The sequence below is a fragment of the Nerophis lumbriciformis genome, linkage group LG10 (assembly GCF_033978685.3).
Source record: "Nerophis lumbriciformis linkage group LG10, RoL_Nlum_v2.1, whole genome shotgun sequence".
Classification (NCBI taxonomy): Eukaryota; Metazoa; Chordata; class Actinopteri; order Syngnathiformes; family Syngnathidae; genus Nerophis; species Nerophis lumbriciformis.
The window spans coordinates 3462501-3482443 of record NC_084557.2 but is presented as its reverse complement, the minus strand read 5'-3'; the positions used below and the strand labels follow the sequence as shown (position 1 = coordinate 3482443).

The 19943-nt window shown below is 41.9% G+C and overlaps 2 protein-coding genes across 3 annotated transcripts in view; both read left to right on the top strand.

Moving 5' to 3' along the window:
* The first annotated feature begins 765 nt into the window (after nucleotides 1-765).
* On the top strand, nucleotides 766-7249 carry LOC133612185 (troponin I, slow skeletal muscle-like). Of its 2 annotated transcripts, XM_061969352.2 has the most exons (6): nucleotides 766-946; nucleotides 1017-1058; nucleotides 1141-1272; nucleotides 6658-6747; nucleotides 6816-6989; nucleotides 7107-7249. In XM_061969352.2, the coding sequence occupies exons 3-6, from the start codon at nucleotides 1156-1158 to the stop codon at nucleotides 7191-7193; spliced, it is 468 nt and encodes a 155-aa protein (XP_061825336.1). In that variant the 5' UTR covers nucleotides 766-946; nucleotides 1017-1058; nucleotides 1141-1155; the 3' UTR covers nucleotides 7194-7249. The 2 variants fall into 2 exon arrangements, with proteins under 2 accessions (XP_061825336.1, XP_072769993.1); XM_072913892.1 differs by lacking the exon at nucleotides 766-946 and having other exon boundaries at nucleotides 999-1058.
* Nucleotides 7250-15595: 8346 nt separating this feature from the next.
* LOC133612748 (troponin I, slow skeletal muscle-like) overlaps nucleotides 15596-19943 on the top strand; it is an 8835-nt gene continuing 4487 nt past the window's right edge. Inside the window, exon 1 of the mRNA XM_061970420.2 lies at nucleotides 15596-15685. The gene's annotated coding sequence lies outside the window, so the exon portion shown is untranslated. The remainder of the gene's footprint in view (nucleotides 15686-19943) is intronic.

The following is a 19943-nucleotide window of genomic DNA, read 5'->3' as shown; positions in this document are numbered from 1 at the left end:
GACTGAAATCTAAGGTATATTACTTAAAATGAGCAAAATGTGACTACATATTGTCATGTCTGTGTAATCATGTTTTGTTTTAAGTCATGTTTTGTTTAGTTTCTGGCTTTTCACTCCCTTGTCTTGTTTGCATGATTACCCATTAGTTTCACCTGTTCCACGTTTGGACTCATTGTGCACTCTTGTTTGTCACCATAGCAACCCATTAGTTTTCACCTGTCACGTCACGCACCTGTTTCACGTCTTGAGTCACGCACCTGTTTTCGTTAATCATGTCTGTAGTATTTAAGTTCAGTGTTTTTCAGTTTGTCTTTCTGACCACCTCTCCACATTTATGCTCGACACATTTCTAACTCCTTTTCATGTCCATCGTTCACGCTGCTCCTTTTTTGTCCATGCCAAGTAAGTTTTCTTTACTCAAGCCATAGTTTGCAAGTTTTGTTTAATTGTTCATAGTTTCTGCCCTTGTGCAAGTTTTGTACTTCCGCCCTTGTGCGCGCTTTTCGTTTATTCCTTTTTTTGATAGTTTAAATAAATCATGTACCTTCATTCCCGTCTCGCCCGTGCCAACTTTCCGCTGCATCCCGGAAAAGCAAACACCCAGGACCAAGTCTTGACACATATCATATCATATAATATACATATTACTTATAATAAGCCAATTATAAAAAAACTAATAAAAATATTTTTTCAATAAAAAAAAAAGCAATTCTGCTTTGACTTTTTGCACTGTAACAATACCAATATGTGCACAATTTATGTGTTTTGTCCTTGTGCACGCGTTTGAATTAAAATGCCACAATTGTGTTTTTCTTGCAGACCAAAGGCTTCCCAACATGTCAGAGGCGTAAGTTATCTTTGCATTTTAATGCTACTATCAACGTCTGTGGTTTTCTTTGTTGCATAAATCATATTTCTTTCACCCCTCGATGTCCTCAACAGACCGGTAAGTCATTTATATTGCGACACATTTAATGCCACAATTGCTTTACAACAACGTTTGGCTTTCTGTGCAGAGAAAATCCAAGATTTCTGCATCTCGCAGACTGACCCTTAAGGTACTTATCGGTTTTTACAATTCACTGCAAAGCTCTTGTAAGGGCGGAGATGATAAGGATCTGTTTCTCTTGTTTCCCTCAGACCAAACTGCTGAAGATGGCAAGTGCCATGCTGGAGAAGGAGAAGGAGCAAAAGCGCCAGGAGCGAGAATCTGCCTTGAGTGAGAGAGTTCCCCTGCTCCAGCTGTCTGGGCTGTCAGTGCAGGACCTTCAGGTACGTGCACCAGCAGCTTGGCCATGTCAATGTCTGCTGCCAAGTACACACAATGTTCACATGCCTGCAGACGACATATTGGATTTCCTCTTTGTAACTGACCCCTGTCACTCTTGTGCCATGTCATATTTTGACAAACCAATACCATCTCCAGCCAAATTTAGGCCGTTTTTGTCGGATTTATGCATCAATGATGCCCTTGCTCAATAAAATACTGTACATGAGACATTATGGCAGGGGTGCCCATTACGTTGATGGTGATGGCGGAGGGTGTGTCAGTCGATTGTCAGCCAGGCATTGAAAAAAATAGACCTAAAATTAGCGATCATCATTCTTCACTAAGATGTCACTTTCGTCATTTGATTGACATTCAAGCAGTGACGTGCGGTGAGGTTGATGGCTGGTGAGGCACTGACTTCATCACAGTCAGATTTACAAACATATGAACCCTAAAGAGTATCTTATTCACCATTTGATTGGCAGCAGTTAACAGGTTATGTTTAAAAGCTCATACCAGCATTCTTCCCTGCTTGGCACTCAGCATCAAGGCTTGGAATTGGGGGTTATTAAATCACCAAAAATTATTCCCGGGCGCGGCACCGCTGCTGCCCACTGCTCCCCTCACATCCCAGGGGGTGAGCAAGGGGATGGGTCAAATGCAGAGGACAAATTTCATTACACCTAGTGTGTGTGTGACAATCATTGGTACTTTAACTTTACACATACAAACTGTAGCACACAAAAAAGCACATTTAATAAAAAAAACGTTATTATGGTCTTACCTTTACTTATAAAATAAATCCATGAGCCGCTATTGTGCTGGATTAATGCAATCCCTGACGAGAGTGTTTATATCAACTAAAGCCCTCACTTAAACTTTCCACGTGCAAGATTGAATCTATTTAAAAAAGTGTAACCGAGGGTTTATAAATGTCGCCTATACTGTATGAAACTACAAAATAACAAACACGGAGGCTCCAGTTTACACGAGGACCACTTTATTTACCTTCTTTCAAAAACTTCCGCTCCACTCCAACGTGTCCGCTCTTAGCGCCTTCAAAATAAGAGCTCAAGGCATATACTGTATAACAGCGCATAACAGGAACTTAACATCACAAAGAGGAAAGCCCATAAAAATAGGTTACAAAAGTTATTTAATAAGAAGCCAAAAAGTGCAAAAACAATAATGTTCGTGTTGGAGGAGTTGTGAATTAGGTACACCTGCAGTCTGCAGGTGTACATAATGTTGTGGCCCTGCAGTCATTCACAACTCCTCCAACACGAACATTATTGTTTTTGCACTTTTTGGCTTCTTATGAAATAACTTTTTTAAATAGATTCAATCTTGCACGTGGAAATTTTAAGTGTAGGCTTTAGTTGATATAACACTCCCGTCAGGGGTTGCCGTGCATTCTACGGCGGGGGTGCAGGAGGCGAGCCTCAGCCAGTGCATCTTTTGCAGCCGTTTTATGATCGCTCAGCACAAGAAATACTTTACACACATACAGTTGTTGACAAAATACACTGTACATTATATACCTCAGCTAACTAAACTATGGAAATGTATAATATAATTCATATAGCAATACGATCTCACTGCACAGCAGACCAGCAGTTAGCCGAGTCCGCAATCCATGTTGAGGCACAACGCAGTGACGTGCCTCAACTGGCTGCTGTTCACCGCACCGTCTCTTCTCAGTATTTGAACGGCAAATGTGAAAATTCAGCGATTTTAAATAAAAATAATCTAAAACTGGTGAAGTTAAATGGAAAATAACTTTATAGTATAATCACTGGATATATATAACAATTTAATTAAAAAAAAAAATTTTTACATTATTTTTCTTTCCATGATGGCAGGTGAGGCCCCGCCTCACCTGCCTCTAGTGACTGCACGTCACTGCATTCAAGGCATCCAAGGATCTTGTGAGATGACACCGGCTCCTGCCAGCTCAGTGTAAAAAATAAAAATAAAAAACACTGTCAGAGAAACAGACTCTCGCGCCGTACCTGCCATCAAAAACCCAAAGACCGACCGCACACTTCCTGTCTTCACAATAAAAGTGTTGCTCCATCCTGCTTGCGCTAACAAAATAAGAGTCTCCGAAAGCTAGCGCACACAAGCTACCAGGTTACAGAGTTTGCCATCAATGTAATTCTTTTAAAGTGTATAAAAAGGAGTATGGAAGCTGGACAAACAAAAAACAACCACTTTCATGTGGTATTGGACAGAAAGGAGGACTTTTTTGCCCGCCACAATGTAAGTTTGAAAATGTGGAAGTTGTCAGCACTACTGTGAATATACAGTATATATATATATATATATATATATATATATATATATATATATATACATACATACATATTACATACATATTAGGGGTGTAACAGTACGTGTATTTGTATTGAACCGTTTCGGTACGGGGGTTTCAGTTCGGTTCGGAGGTGTACCGAACGAGTTTCCACACGGACATATTAAGTAGCGTAACGCACGTTGTGTAAACAATGCACACCGAGGCACAACACACGGCATGTTAGGCTACGATAGACTGACCATACGTCCTCTTTTCACCGGACATGTCCTCTTTTGCGGAGCTGTCAGGGTAAAGTTTCTTACATGCCTCAAATGTCCGGCATTTTGAGTTAGGGTTGCGTGTATTTTCAATGTGCATTCAGGGTTAAGAAGAGGTTAAAAACAAAACAAATTGTGCACACGCAGCAGCATTGGTGAGGGAGGGGCAGAGACAGAGAGAGAGAGAGAGAGTTATGATAAACGCGCATGCGTCGCCAGGCTCTGCTTTTTATCCATAGATTTATCAGATTAAATTTTTTATTATCTGTAGCAGGGGTGTCAAAAGTGTGCCCCGGAGGTCATTTGCGGCCCACAGCTCGTGTTTTAAAGGCCCACGGCACATTCTAAAAATACTATTAAAATAAACAAAAACATAACAAAAGTGAAATAAAAAAGCTTAAAGGTTAAATGTAATTTAGAAAAAGTTGCAATGTTGACTAATAAAACAAAGCTGTTTTTTTTTCTTTTTCAAACTGTCATTGCTCAAAACATAATATTGAATCAAAATCAATGTTATTATTAATTATTGACCTATCCAAGGTTCCGATTACTTCACATCAAATATTCCACAAAGGAAACATTTTTTGGTGGAAGATTTTGCAAATTTGGTAAATAAATAACCCAAAAATTTATATTTTGTTGTTTTCTTACTGTACCGAAAACGAACCGAGCAGTGACCTCTAAACCGAGGTACGTACCGAACCGAAATGTTTGTGTACCGTTACAACCCTATTTTATATATATATATATATATATATATATATATATAGTTAAAGTACCAATGATTGTCACACACACACTAGGTGTGGTGAAATTTGTCCCATCCCCTTGATCACCCCCTGGGAGGTGAGGGGAGCAGTGGGCAGCAGCGGTGCCGCGCCCGGGAATCATTTTGGTGATTTAACCCCCAATTCCAACCCTTGATGCTGAGTGCCAAGGAGGGAGGTAATGGGTCCCATTTTTATAGTCTTTGGTATGACTCGGCCGGGGTTTGAACTCACAACCTACCAATCTCAGGGCGGACACTCTAACCACTAGGCCACTGAGTATATATATATATATATATATATATACACACACACACACATACAGCCCGGCCCCTGGCCAAATTGTTTTAACCCAATGCGGCCCCCGAGTCAAAAAGTTTGGGGACCCCTGGTTTACATCATGCTCTTAAACCGAAGAAATAACTGATAAAAATTATTATACAGTGTTTATATTGTAAGGCAGAGGTGCTCACACATTTTCAGCAGGCGAGCTACTTTTCAAATGACCAAGTGGAGGTGATCTACCTCATCTTCATATATATGTGTGTATTAGAGATGCGCGGTTTGCGGACACAACCGCGGAGTCCGTGGATTATCCGCGGATCGGGCGGTTGAAATAAAAAAAAATTAGATTTTATCCGCGGGTCGGGTCGGGCGGTTGAAATAAAAAAAAAAATTAGATTTTAAATAGATTCAGGCGGTTGGCAGTTAAACCAATTCGGAAATATATATACATATGTTAATGTCGTTACCCATACGAAAAACGAGCAGGCAACTGCTGCATATGCCACAACAGAAGAAAAAAAAAAAGAGATGGACACTTTTACGGAGCGGAGAAGGGACGCCTCGCCGGGGTCCGGGACCGAGGCCCCTTCCCCCGAGAGAGCCCCACCGGGAGCCGTAGCTGAGGCGATCCGCGAGAAAGGCCCGACGCACGTCCAGGGTCACCACCGCGCCCACCGCACCGACACCCCGCCTCGTCCGCCTTCGCCGCGGCCGGCGTCACGCGCAGCAGGTAAGCAGCTTACCTGCCCGCCACCCCCGTGGCCAGGGGCTCGTAACAGGGGTCACTCCGCGCGCTCCGCCCGCGCAGCTTACCTGCCCGCCACCCCCGTGGCCGGGGGCTCGTAACAGGGGTCACTCCGCGCGCTCCGCCCGCGCAGCTTACCTGCCCGCCACCCCTGTTGCCAGGGGCGCATAACAGGGGTCACTCCGCGCACAGTGCGCTCACGAAAGGGGTGGGGCTCACCCTGGTTGGTATAGACAGCAGGACGGTGGCCATGGAAGTCGGAACCCGCTAAGGAGTGTGTAACAACCCACCTGCCGAATCAACTAGCCCTGAAAATGGATGGCGCTGGTGCGTCGGGCCCATACCCGGCCGTCGCCGGCAGCGAGACGCGCTTGGAGGTGCGCTCAGCGCGGCTCCCATATGATTGCGCACTGATGTGTGTCTGGGCCGTGACAGCGTGGCACGCGAATGTCTGTGCTGCATTGGATCAGTCTCCTTTCTTTAACAGGCAAAAGCTTTATAACCTCACTAATGCCTTGCATCGTCTATATTAGATATATAACAACGGGCGGGTGCGGGCGGGTGCGGTTCTGATTAAATGTTAGATCGGGTGGATGGCGGATGGTTGACGACTTTCTGATGCGGTTGCGGATGAAATAATTGCCTATCCGCGCATCTCTAGTGTGTATATATGTATATAATTTATAATTTATATTCTTACATACATACATTCACACACATATATAAGATGAGGTAGATCACCTCAACTTGGTCATTTGCAAAGTATCTCAACTGCTGAAAAAGTGTGGGCATCCCTGCATTGTGGTAATCTTTGATTGATTGATTGAGACGTTTATTAGTAGATACATATTCCGTACAATTGACCACTAAATGGTAACACCCCAATACGTTTTTCAACTTGTTTAAGTCGGGGTCCACTTTCATCAATTCATGGTACATGAATGATTAACATAATGAATATAGGTTTGTTTCTTAAGGTTACTGTTGCCACAACTTTGATGTTTTGCTGCCATTAGGCTCTGTGCAAAGAACTGCACCACAAAATCGACGTGGTTGACGAAGAGCGCTATGACATCGACGCCAAGGTGTCCAAGAGCAACAAGGAGGTTTGCCCCGCTAATTCGGGTGACCAGGATTTTGATGATTAGGAATTTGGTTGATCGTGCCCTTCTAGTTTGTAGATCTGACCGCCAAGATCTTTGAGCTGAAGGGCAAGATGAAGCGACCAGCCCTGAAGAGGGTGAAGATTTCGGCCGACGCCATGCTGGGAGCTCTGCTGGGCTCCAAGGTGAAAGAGTCCGTGGACTTCAAGGCCAACCTCAAGACCGTGAAGAAAGAAGAGGAGAAGGTAAGACCGGCAAGATGCACAGCATTTCTTTGAACCCTGGTCGACTCACGGAAACTGAAAGAATGCCAAATGAGGTTGATTGATTTCTAAGGAGAATTGTTCTCTTCTCATGAACAGAAGGAGGAAGTGACTGACTGGCGTAAGAATGTGGAGGCCATGTCTGGTATGGAGGGCAGGAAGAAGCTCTTTGATGCGGGACAGTAGATGAGTAGTAGTGTACATACATGTTGCACCTTATGGTGTCTGGTGCTGATAATAAAACAGTCTCATCAAGCTATCGTGGACACCTTATCTGCTTATTTGTGTCCTCCAAAACGTAGTCAGTAAATATGAAAACTATTTGCAAGAATACGTAAAATGACAAACAAAAATAATCCATCTATCCATTTTCTACCGCTTGTCCCTTTCGGGGTCGCGGGGGGTGCTGGCGCCTATCCCATCAATAGCATCGTCGTAACAAAAGTTATATCCTTTACACATAATTTTACAGCACGTCATCCGTCGATGCAAAGATGTATGTACGTGAAAATGTAGGTGGTCAAAATTCTATATTTCAACTTATTTTATTTACAAAAATCCCACAGAATGTTAATGCAACTAATAAAAGAAAATAGAGCCACCCCAACTATTTTGATACTTGATTACTTAATACTCATATACCGTATTTTTCTAACTATAAGTGGCAGTTTTTTTCATAGTTTGGACTTCTACTCAGGAGCGACTTATGTGTGAAATTATTAAGACATTAGCGTAAAAAATCAAATAATGTTATTTATCTCATTCACGTAAGAGACTAGACGTATAAGATTTCATGGGATTTAGCGATTAGGAGTGACAGATTGTTTGGTAAACGTATAGCATGTTCTATATGTTATAGTTATTTGAATGACTCTTACCATAATATGTTACGTTAACATACCAGTTGGTTATTTATGCCTCATATAACGTACACTTATTCAGCCTGTTGTTCACTATTCTTTATTTATTTTAAATTGCCTTTCAAATGTCTATTCTTGGTGTTGGCTTTTATCAAATACATTTCCCCCAAAAAATGTGACTTATACTCCAGTGTAGGGATGTCCCGATCCAGGTTTTTGCACTTCCGATCCGATACCGATACTGACCGATACTGGCCTATCCGAGCATGTATTAAAGTTTAAAGTTATTTAGCCTACTTAGTTGTCAGAATCATGTTGAAAAGGGTTTTAGTACTCTTGATAACAACTAGCCAGCTGAATTAGGGGAGTTTGAATAATACACAATGGTTGGTAACAAGAAACTGACCTGTTTATTCAAGGATAAACACAAAATAGACAAAATTATACATGACAAACAGAAATGGCATCATTGAACTAGGGCTGGGCGATATGGCCTTTTTTTAATATTGCGATATTTTAAGGCCATATTGCGATACACGATATATATCTCGATATTTTGCCTTAGCCTTGAATGAACACTTGATGCATATAATCACAGCAGTATGATGATTCTATGTGTTTTGATTGATTGATTGAGACTTTTATTAGTAGGTTACACAGTGAAGTACATATTCCGTACAAGTGACCACTAAATGGTAACACCCCAATAAGTTTTTCAACTTCTTTAAGTCGGGGTCCACTTAAATTGATTCATGATACAGATATATACTATCATCATAATACAGTCATCACACAAGATAATCGCATTGAATTATTTATAATCCGGGGTGTGGAGGGGGGCGCCGGATGTAAGTGAAAGACAGCCAAAAGAGTTTAATATGAGAATAAATCTAAAGTTAAAATATAGGGTAGAAATGCACCCATTTGCAGGAAATGTAGTCTTGATTTTCAAAATTTTCTTTCAAGGCTTGTATGTCTACATTAAAACATTCTTCTTCATACTGCATTAATATACGCTACTTTTAAACTTTCATGCAGAGAAGGAAATCGCAACTAAAAAAAATCACTATTTTTTTCATGCGGTGTTGATCTGGAAATTTTTGCCTCAGCATTTTGATGGTGTGGACGTGTGGCACCGAATGGAGATAAGCGTCTCGACAGACGTTGCAATATTTGAACAATGATGACGAAAACTGTTTTCTCTGTCGTGTCCGTGTGTCGAAAATTGTTATGCGCTTATTTTTTTATTTGATTTTGTGCATGGCGTAGATTTGCTGTGCGCAGGCGCGCACCTTAGCGGCTGCGCTAGCATCACAGCTAACGTTAGCCATGCTGCTACCTCTCTGCTGGGAGAGGACGTATGCGTATGTGACGTATGACGTGACAGTATGTGACGTATGACGTGACAGTATGTGACGTGTGTAAGAAGGTGCGCTTGCTGTCTGTGAGAAGGAGACAGAAGAAGGAGTGGGAAGAGCCTGTAGTGTAATGCCAGCAGCTAAAAGCAACTGCGTGAGAATCCACAGACCTGTGGATGTGTTGAAGGTGTGCTGGAAAATGCGGAACGGAAATAGGGAGCAGCAGAAAAGTGGAATGTATTATTTAAATCTGTGCGTTGGAAAACACGGACCGGAGTTTTTTTTTTAAACTGGATCTGGATCGGCATTTTCCCATGCCTTGCCGATACGCATTTTTTGGCAAATATCGGATCGGGACATCCCTACTTTAGTGCGACTTATATATGTTTTTTTCCTTCTTTAATATGCATTTTCGGCCGGTGCGACTTATACTCCAGCGCGACTTATACTCCGAAAAATACGGTACGTAATTTTTTTTGTAAAATAGAAATTCAACTAAATCTTTGGGGGGAAAAAACATTGCTCGCTAAATACATTTTAAAACTCACCTGTGTTTAATTTTCTCACATCAATGAACCTAATAAACACTAAATGGGCCCTGGTGTGTGAATGTTGTCATTCTAACAGCAGTGTAGAAAAATATGACGGCCCTGGTGTTCTTTATTTATATTACCCCCGGGCTGACTAAAAGTAGATCAATCTCACAATGATAAAGGTGAAGTTATGTATTTGACCCAAGACGCATTCTTGACTATTCTTGTGATAGTTCACTTGCCTAGGCGTCTTTACGAGAGGTCATTGTGAGTCACAGCCTCTTGACTGACATATGAAACATCTGACTCCCACACAACCACAACCAGGCAAACAACTAGCACCTTCCCTTCTTCTTCTACTTCTTCCCTTGTGTTGATTCTCTATCCTGCAGGTGTAGAATCTACACATCTCACCACCTTAGAAACAGCTCTCATGATGATGCACTTTGACAGGATTGCTGTTGTACTTCTCCTCAGCAGCCTGGAGATGGCAGCAGAGCCTTTTCATCTCCTATTAACTATTGCAATTCTCTCCACTCTTTTCAACAAGTCAACACTTGTTAGAGACTTCAGACGCTACAAAATGCAGCTGCCAGACTTTAGACCGGTTCACCCAGAACAGTCCATGTCACCCCCATAATCCATTTGATCCAGTCTTCATTGGCTTCCAGTCAAATTCAGTTGAAGATTTTAGTCCTGACTTTCTGTGCGTTGCATGTTTGGGCCCCTCAGTACATCACTGACTTGTTATGCCCCTACTCTTCAGTTGCATGGTGGGGCCCCTCAGTACATTACTGACTTGTTATGCCCCTACTCTTCAGTTGCATGGTGGGGCCCCTCAGTACATCACTGGGGCAAAACCCAAATTATTTGAATGGGAGCCAATAGTAGGTTTTGCTATTGTTAAAGGCATTAAGGCACTTTATTTTGTTAAAAAATAGTATGTAGCATTCAATACCACATATTTAAAGGGGAACATTATCACCAGACCTATGTAAGCGTCAATATATACCTTGATGTTGCAGAAAAAAGACCATATATTTTTTATAACCGATTTCCGAACTCTAAATGGGTGAATTTTGGCGAATTAAAAGCCTTTCTAATATTCGCGCTCGGCGTCACATCGGGAAGCGATCCGCCATTTTCTCAAACACCGAGTCAAATCAGCTCTGTTATTTTCCGTTTTTTTCGACTGTTTTCCGTACCTTGGAGACATCATGCCTCGTCGGTGTGTTGTCGGAGGGTGTAACAACACGAACAGGGACGGATTCAAGTTGCACCAGTGGCCCAAAGATGCGAAAGTGGCAAGAAATTGGACGTTTGTTCCGCACACTTTACCGACGAAAGCTATGCTACGACAGAGATGGCAAGAATGTGTGGATATCCTGCGACACTCAAAGCAGATGCATTTCCAACGATAAAGTCAAAGAAATCTGCCGCCAGACCCCCATTGAATCTGCAGGAGTGTGTGTGCAATTCAGGGACAAAGGACCTCGGTAGCACGGCAAGCAACGGCGGCAGTTTGTTCCCGCAGACGAGCGAGCTAAACCCCCTATCGACCCTAGCTTCCCTGGCCTGCTGACATCAACTCCAAAACTGGACAGATCAGCTTTCAGGAAAAGAGCGTGGATGAGGGTATGTCTACAGAATATATTAATTGATGAAAATTGGGCTGTCTGCACTCTCAAAGTGCATGTTGTTGCCAAATGTATTTCATATGCTGTAAACCTAGTTCATAGTTGTTAGTTTCCTTTAATGCCAAACAAACACATACCAATCGTTGGTTAGAAGGCGATCGCCGAATTCATCCTCGCTTTCTCCCGTGTCGTTTTCGTCGGTTTCGCTTGCATACGGTTCAAACCGATATGGCTCAATAGTTTCAGTTTCTTCTTCAATTTCGTTTTCGCTACCTGCCTCCACACTACAACCATCCGTTTCAATACATGCGTAATCTGTTGAATCGCTTAAGCCGCTGAAATCCGAGTCTGAATCCGAGCTAATGTCGCTATAGCTTGCTGTTCTTTCCGCCATGTTTGTTTGTGTTGGCTTCACTATGTGACGTCACAGGAAAATGGACGGGTGTTTATAACGATGGTTAAAATCAGGCACTTTGAAGCTTTTTTTCGGGATATTGCGTGATGGGTAAAATTTAAAAAAAAACTTCGACAAATATAATAAGCCACTGGGAACTGATTTTTAATGGTTTTAACCATTCTGAAATTGTGATAATGTTCCCCTTTAATACATCATCTGATTTACAACTATACTTGCACATTTTAATTTAATAGGATAGACTTACGGTAATAAAAATATGTTTACTTGCTATAAAACATTTTATCGGATCAAGACTCAAAATTGGATCGGATCTGAGGCCAAAAATGTAGTAATGCGCCTTTCGGAGAAATAACTATTTGTTGGCAAAACCTAAATGCAACATAGTTATAATTAAAATGGGTGTAAAACATCTACCGTATTTTTCGGACTATAAGCCGCAGTTTTTTTCATAGTTTGGCCGGGGGTGCGACTTATACTCAGGAGCGACTTATGTGTGAAATTATTAACACATTACCGTAACATATAATAAATAAATGATAAATGGGTTATACTTGTCAAATAATATTATTTATCTCATTCACGTAAGAGACTAGACGTATAAGATTTCATGGGATTTAGCGATTAGGAGTGACAGATTGTTTGGTAAACGTATAGCATGTTCTATATGTTATAGTTATTTGAATGACTCTTACCATAATATGTTACGTTAACATACCAGTTGGTTATTTATGCCTCATATAACGTACACTTATTCAGCCTGTTGTTCACTATTCTTTATTTATTTTAAATTGCCTTTCAAATGTCTATTCTTGGTGCTGGGTTTTATCAAATAAATTTCCCCCAAAAATGCGACTTATACTCCAGTGCGACTTATATATGTTTTTTTCCCTTCTTTATTATGCATTTTCGGCCGGTGCGACTTATACTCCGGAGCAACTTATACTCCGAAAAATACGGTATTTATGATTAGAAGGTAAACAGTTAAAGGCCTACTGAAACCCACTACTACCGACCACGCAGTCTGATAGTTTATATATCAATGATGAAATCTTAACATGGCAACACATGCCAATACGGCGGGGTTAGCTAACTAAAGTGCAATTTTAAATTTTGCGCGTAATATCCTGCTGAAAACGTCTCGGTATGATGACGTCAGCGCGTGACGTCACGGATTGTGGAGGACATTTTGGGACAGCATGGTGGCCAGCTATTAAGTCGTCTGTTTTCATCGCAAAATTCCACAGTATTCTGGACATCTGTGTTGGTGAATCTTTTGCAATTTGTTCAATGAACAATGGAGACAGCAAAGAAGAAAGCTGTCGGTGGGAAGCGGTGTATTGCGGCCGACTGCAGCAACAACACAAACACAGCCGGTGTTTCATTGTTTACATTCCCGGAAGATGACAGTCAAGCTTTACCATTGGCCTGTGGAGAACTGGGACAATAGAGACTTTTACCAGGAGGACTTTGAGTTGGATGCGCAGACGCGGTACCGTGAGTACGCATGCAGCTGCGGCTTCCAAACATTTGATCGCTTGCCCGTACGTGCGTGCCGCTATGTGCATGTCACGTACGTAACTTTGGGGACTTTGGGGAAATATATGTGCTGTATGAACTTTGGGGAGGTGAACGGTACTTTGGGCTGTGGGATTGAGTGTGTTGTGCAGGTGTTTGAGTTGTATTGGCGGGTTATATGGGCGGGAGGGGGGAGGTGTTTGTTATGCGGGATTAATTTGTGGCATATTAAATATAAGCCTGGTTGTGTTGTGGCTAATAGAGTATATATATGTCTTGTGTTTATTTACTGTTTTAGTCATTCCCAGCTGAATATCAGGTCCCACCCGCCTCTCACAGCATCTTCCCTATCTGAATCGCTCCCACTGCCCTCTAGTCCTTCACTCTCACTTTCCTCATCCACGAATCTTTCATCCTCGCTCAAATTAATGGGGAAATCGTCGCTTTCTCGGTCCGAATCGCTCTCGCCGCTGGTGGCCATGACTGTAAACAATGTGCAGATGTGAGGAGCTCCACAACCTGTGACGTCACGCTACTCGTCTGCTACTTCCGGTACAGGCAAGGCTCTTTTTTTTTATCAGCGCCCAAAAGTTGCGAACTTTATCGTCGATGTTCTCTACTAAATCCTTTCAGCAAAAATATGGCAATATCGCGAAATGATCAAGGATGACACATAGAATGGACCTGCTATCTCCGTTTGAATAAGAAAATCGCATTTCAGTAGGCCTTTAAGTAGCTTGTTTATGTTATCTTGTGATTATTTATATTTACAGCAAAAAACCGCCCATGCATGATGGACCTCTTCATTTACAGTACTACCCACTATGTGGCACTCAAGCCTCTCCCAGCAGGTACTTAATTACCGTATTTTCCGCACTATAAGGCGCACCTAAAAACCACACATTTTCTCAAAAGCTGACAGTGCGCCTTATAACCCGGTGCGCTTTATTACGATTCATTTTCATAAAGTTTCGATCTCGCAACTTCGGTAAACAGCCGCCATCTTTTTTCCCGGTAGAACAGGAAGCGCTTCTTCTTCTACGCAAGCAACCGCCAAGGAAAGCACCCGCCCCCATAGAACAGGAAGCGCTTCTTCTTCTACTGTAAGCAACCACCCGCCCCCGGAAGAAGAAGAAAAAACGCGCGGATATCACCGTACGTTTCATTTCCTGTTTACATCTGTAAAGACCACAAAATGGCTCCTACTAAGCGACAAGGATCCGGTTCATAAAAAGACGCAATCTCTCCATCCGCACACGGATTACTACCGTATTTCACAGCAACTGATATTCCTGTGAACCGCACTGTGGAACGGGAGCACGTACGGTGAATATTCGCACCACAGGGAATGAGAAGTCATCCTTCACTGTGGTTCTAGCTTGCCATGCTAACTTCCACCCATGGTGATATTCAAAAGGAAGACCTTGCCAAAAGAGACCTTTCCAGCCGGCGTCATCATAAAAGCTAACTCGAAGGGATGGATGGATGAAGAAAAGATGAGCGAGTGGTTAAGGGAAGTTTACGCGAAGAGGCCGGGTGGCTTTTTTCACACAGCTCCGAAGGCGAACACACCTTCACTAAGACGGGCAGACAGCGCCGGACGACATACGCCAACATTTGCCAGTGGATCGTAAATGCCTGGGCAGATATTTCGGTCACAACTGTGGTCCGAGCTTTCCGGAAGGCAGGATTCACAGAACAACAGCGACACTGACTCCGATGACTTCGACGAGACGGAACCGGCCATTTTGGATACCACGCTTGCGCAACTTTTCAATTCGGACACCGAAGACAAAGAATTCGAAGGATTTACGAATGAAGAATAACTTCAGAAGGTGAGCGCTATGTTTATTTTGTGTGTTGTGACATTAACGTTCGAGCAACATTATGTTGCTATTGCTCTACACCATTTTGAATTTTACTATGTTTGTGATTGCACATTTGCGTACATTTTGGGACAGAGTTGTTAGAACGCTGGTTTTCAATATATTAGTAAAGTTTGACTGAACTATCTGACTGTTTTTTTGACATTCCCTTTAGCGCAGCGTAGGCGCGGCTTATAATCCGGGGCGGCTTATTGGTGGACAAAGTTATGAAATATGTAATTCATTGAAGGTGCGGCTAATAATCCGGTGCGCCTTATAGTGCGGAAAATACGGTACTACTTGAGGAGAAGGGGCCTTTAAGGAAGCATCACAGGTGGACATTTTCACACCTCGGGTCAAGAATGGTGAGAACAGAGGTTCTATTTTGGAGAGCCACTCACAAGGACGCAGGAATCTATATATCCACCCTCGTTTTTGCTGTCCCTGTCATCTGAGAAAAGGAACCCTGACAGTATTTGGTCGCTGAATTGTGTAAGGTAAGAAGAAGAATTGAGCATATAAAATGATGGAGTTTGCGTACAAGATTTCAGATAACTGTTAAATGGTATGCTCTATGGTGCCTAGGTTGCATGTTTGACCTAAAGACAAAGTCATAGAGTATTGTTGTGGAATGATTGTCTTGCTGTCTCCTGTCACAGAGACACACACAAAGAGCTGAAACCATGTCTGACGCGTGAGTCTCTTTAATGTTGCCTTTTAACATGGCTCACATTTGGAATGTCAATTGTCAAATATGTAACAAAACAATGCTTGTTGTCTCTCAATGTCACCTCTTGTCTTACACGCTCAGGGCTTCGGTGAGTGCCATCATTTGGCAAAAATAAATGTTTGCGTTGTTAATTAGTCAAAATGTCCAATTAGGTCACCAAATTAGGCCTAGCATTGGACACTAGCTACAAACCCTAGTTTTCCATGCACTAAATTAGTCTGATTTCTCATATGGTTTGTTTTTTTGTATTTTCACACCTATGTGTGAAGTCCAAGTGTCCATGCACTTTCTCTGATGCGACTATTATGCCTCCCGTACACTGCTTATTTCCTTTAAGCCCGGTTAATTCATTTATTTCCCGGTTGACCTATATGATGTCACACTAGGCCTCTGAGGCTTCCAACAAGTTAACAGCCGAGCTATGTTGTGATGTCCGCTGTAATAGTGACACAGATGACAAATATTAGGTCTCTAATGGCTACGCTGATGTTAAATAGCAAACAGCATCGAGAAATGATCTTATATTGTGCTACCAACATGACGCTACTACCAAGAATGTATCGGAGCGGGGGCAGGTCTGAAGTCAAGAAAGACCCATGGCAAAGTTTTTTCGAAGGAATGTTTGGACCGAGAAAACAAAACTTTTGAATCTCTCAGAGTTCATTCTAGGGATGTCCCGATCCGATATTTGGATCGGATCGGCCGCCGATAGTTGCCAAAAATTGCGTATCGGCAAGGCATGGGAAAATGCCGATCCAGATCCAGTTTAAAAAAAAACTCCGGTCCGTGTTTTCCAACGCACCGATTTAAATAATACATTCCACTTTTCTGCTGCTCCATAATTTCCGTTCCGCATTTTCCAGCACACCTTCAACACATCCACACGTCTGTGAATTCTCACGCAGTTGCTTTTAGCTGCTGGCATTACACGACAGGCTCTTCTCACTCTTTCCTGTGTCTCCCTCTCACAGACAGCAAGTGCACCTTCTTACACACGTCACATACTGTCAGGTCATACGTCACATACGTATACGTCTTCCCCGAGCAGAGAGGTAGCAGCATGGTTAACGTTAGCTGTGATGCTAGCGCAGCCGTGCGAGCAACGCTCCCTCTAAGGTGCTCGCCTGTGTAATTGCGCACTGTTTAAGCGTCCTCTGGGCATAGCAAATCTATGCCACGCACAAAATCTAATAAAAAAATAAGCGCATAACAATTTTCGACACGACAGAGAAAACAGTTTTCGTCATCATTGTTCAAATATTGTGACGTCTGTCGAGACGCTTATCTCCATTCGGTGCCACACGTCCACACCATCAAAATGCTGAGGCAAAAATTTCCACATCAACACCGTATGAAAAAATTAGTGATTTTTTTTGTTGTGATTTCCTTCTCTGCATGAACGTTTAAAAGTAGCATATATTAATGCAGTATGAAGAAGAATGTTTTAATGTAGACATGCAAGCCTTGAAAGAAAATTTTGAAAATCAAGACTACATTTCCTGCAAATGGGTGCATTTCTACCCTATATTTTAACTTTAGATTTATTCTCATATCAAACTCTTTTGGCTGTCTTTTTGACACTTACATAAATAATGTAAATAATTCAATATGATTATCTTGTGTGATGACTGTATTATGATGATAGTATATATCTGATAGTATATATCTGTATCATGAATCAATTTAAGTGGACCCCGACTTAAACAAGTTGAAAAACTTTTGTACGGAATATGTACTTCACTGTGCAACCTACTAATAAAAGTCTCAATCAATCAATCAAAACACATAGAATCATCATACTGCTGTGATTATATGCATCAAGTGTTCATTCAAGGCTAAGGCAAAATATCGAGATATATATTGTGTATCGCAATATGGCCTTAAAATATCGCAATATTAAAAAAAGGCCATATCGCCCAGCCCTAGTTCAATGATGCCATTTCTGTTTGTCATGTATAATTTTGTCTATTTTGTGTTTATCCTTGAATAAACAGGTCAGTTTCTTGTTACCAACCATTGTGTATTATTCAAACTCCCCTAATTCAGCTGGCTAGTTGTTATCAAGAGTACTAAAACCCTTTTCAACATGATTCTGACAACTAAGTAGGCTAAATAACTTTAAACTTTAATACATGCTCGGATAGGCCAGTATCGGTCAGTATCGGTATCGGATCGGAAATGCAAAAACAATATCGGTATCGGATCGGAAGTGCAAAAACCTGGATCGGGACATCCCTAGTTAAGTCAGCAGAGGTTCTGTGGATTGATGGAATGAGTTTTAAATCCCAAGGAAAAGACCATTGGTGCCACCACTGATAGTGTTCCAGATGGACTTGGTTGATATTTTTCTGGACTATCTTGCCAGTTGTGTGGAATACAGAATTTTTGTTAATCAGTTTGGAAATGCTGCGTGAAGAGGTTTGTGTACGCTTTATTATTCTCCTTGTAATACGTGCTCCATTCTCTTTCATATTTCCTTACCTTACTAAATAAATCTCTGTTACTTTTTTTCTACCATCGATGCACTTGAAAATGTTCTGTTCTTTTAATTTGAGAAGCAAATAGCCAGTCTCCTCCTCATTATAATCGTTGCTGTTTTTATTGAATGGTATCTGCTGCCGGGTTATATCCTGCACTTTGAGGCTGATGCATGCCGACACGAAGGGTGCCCTCGGCCGCACACCCCCCTTCGAGAGATCTGGTTTCCAATCGTATTATCCAGGTGTGTTAGTCCGACTTCAAAAACCGAACACGATCGGATAAAGGTGTTTCCATGGGCTGTAGGAGGCTTATTTAGAGCCGAACTGTTTGAGAAATCTGACTAATTTGGTGCATGGATATCAGTGTTTCCCACAGGACAGGCATCTATTTGTGGTGGTGTGGTCGGGGGGTGGCGGCGGCAGCGGCGATGACCAAGAAGAACGCGGAGTTGGAATATAATTACAACACTTTATGTACATATTTATATACAGATTTGAACAATTAGTTATTCACTGAAATATATTTATTAATTGTGGTTCTTACAAAAAATATATCTTATAAAATATAAAAGCTAAAATGTCTCTTAAAGCTCTGCCCCTTTAATTAGTGAATACTAAATCATTTAACTTTAGCCTACTACTACAACCATATTATTTACCAGCAACATGAAGTGAAACAGAGGCAGAGGTGTCCTGCCACAGTCAGTCAACCTCCTCCTCCTCCTCCTCCTCCTGCTGCTGCTGAACAGGTCGCACCTGTGGTCCGGACTGTAGGCCTACCTCCTCTCCAAGTCGAGCCCTTTTCGGCCGTTGAAAATATTTTTCTATACTCATCTGTGTGAAGGAGTGAACATCCAACATTAGAATTTATTACTAACGAGCAGAACCGCTCTATGTACAGTGCCGTCTAACCTTAAGCGGCAGCAGCTCAACACATGCAGGGTTCAACGTTAAGGTTTTTTTCTACTTGCCCGACTTCTCAAATCTACTTGCCCCAATATTTTTACTTGTCCTGCCTAGGTTTTTTTCTGGCTGTGTAGTGCTCATGGCTTATATCTTACTAAAATCCTTCCCGTTGACTATTTACAACACTACACAGTAATTATTATTATTATTATTATTATTATCTATAATTACATTTAAATGGCATTGCATACATGTAAAATTAAATGCTATTTCACATTATTTGACTAGTAGCAGTTACACCCATCTGAACAGGTCAGCCACCTGTTTAAAGCCCGATCATAGTTGAAATCTTGAAATGAAGGGCTTTTAATGGCCAAAACATTAACCTGGACAACATTTTAACAGCTGGTTGGCTCAGATTTTATTATTTTCATTGCATTCACATGCTGCAGTGGACAGTGGACAATTTAGCTTCAGTCCACGTGTGTTTATTGACAACAGGGTTATAACCTGGACACGTTAGCTCGTCGGTATGAAAACAGGTGACTGTTATTACGTGCGTCTGCCCCGGCCCCCGAGTCAAACAGCGGCGGTGTTAATGAAGCAGCGTCAGGCTGCTCACCGTCAGTGAAAC

Coding starts and splice junctions, on each gene's coding strand:
- LOC133612185 (XM_061969352.2), top strand. CDS start 1,156: ATGGCAAGTGCCATGCTGGAGAAGGAGAAGGAGCAAAAGCGCCAGGAG. Junction 6,748..6,815: donor TGTCCAAGAGCAACAAGGAG/GTTTGCCCCGCT, acceptor GTGCCCTTCTAG/TTTGTAGATCTGACCGCCAA. Junction 6,990..7,106: donor TGAAGAAAGAAGAGGAGAAG/GTAAGACCGGCA, acceptor TCTCATGAACAG/AAGGAGGAAGTGACTGACTG.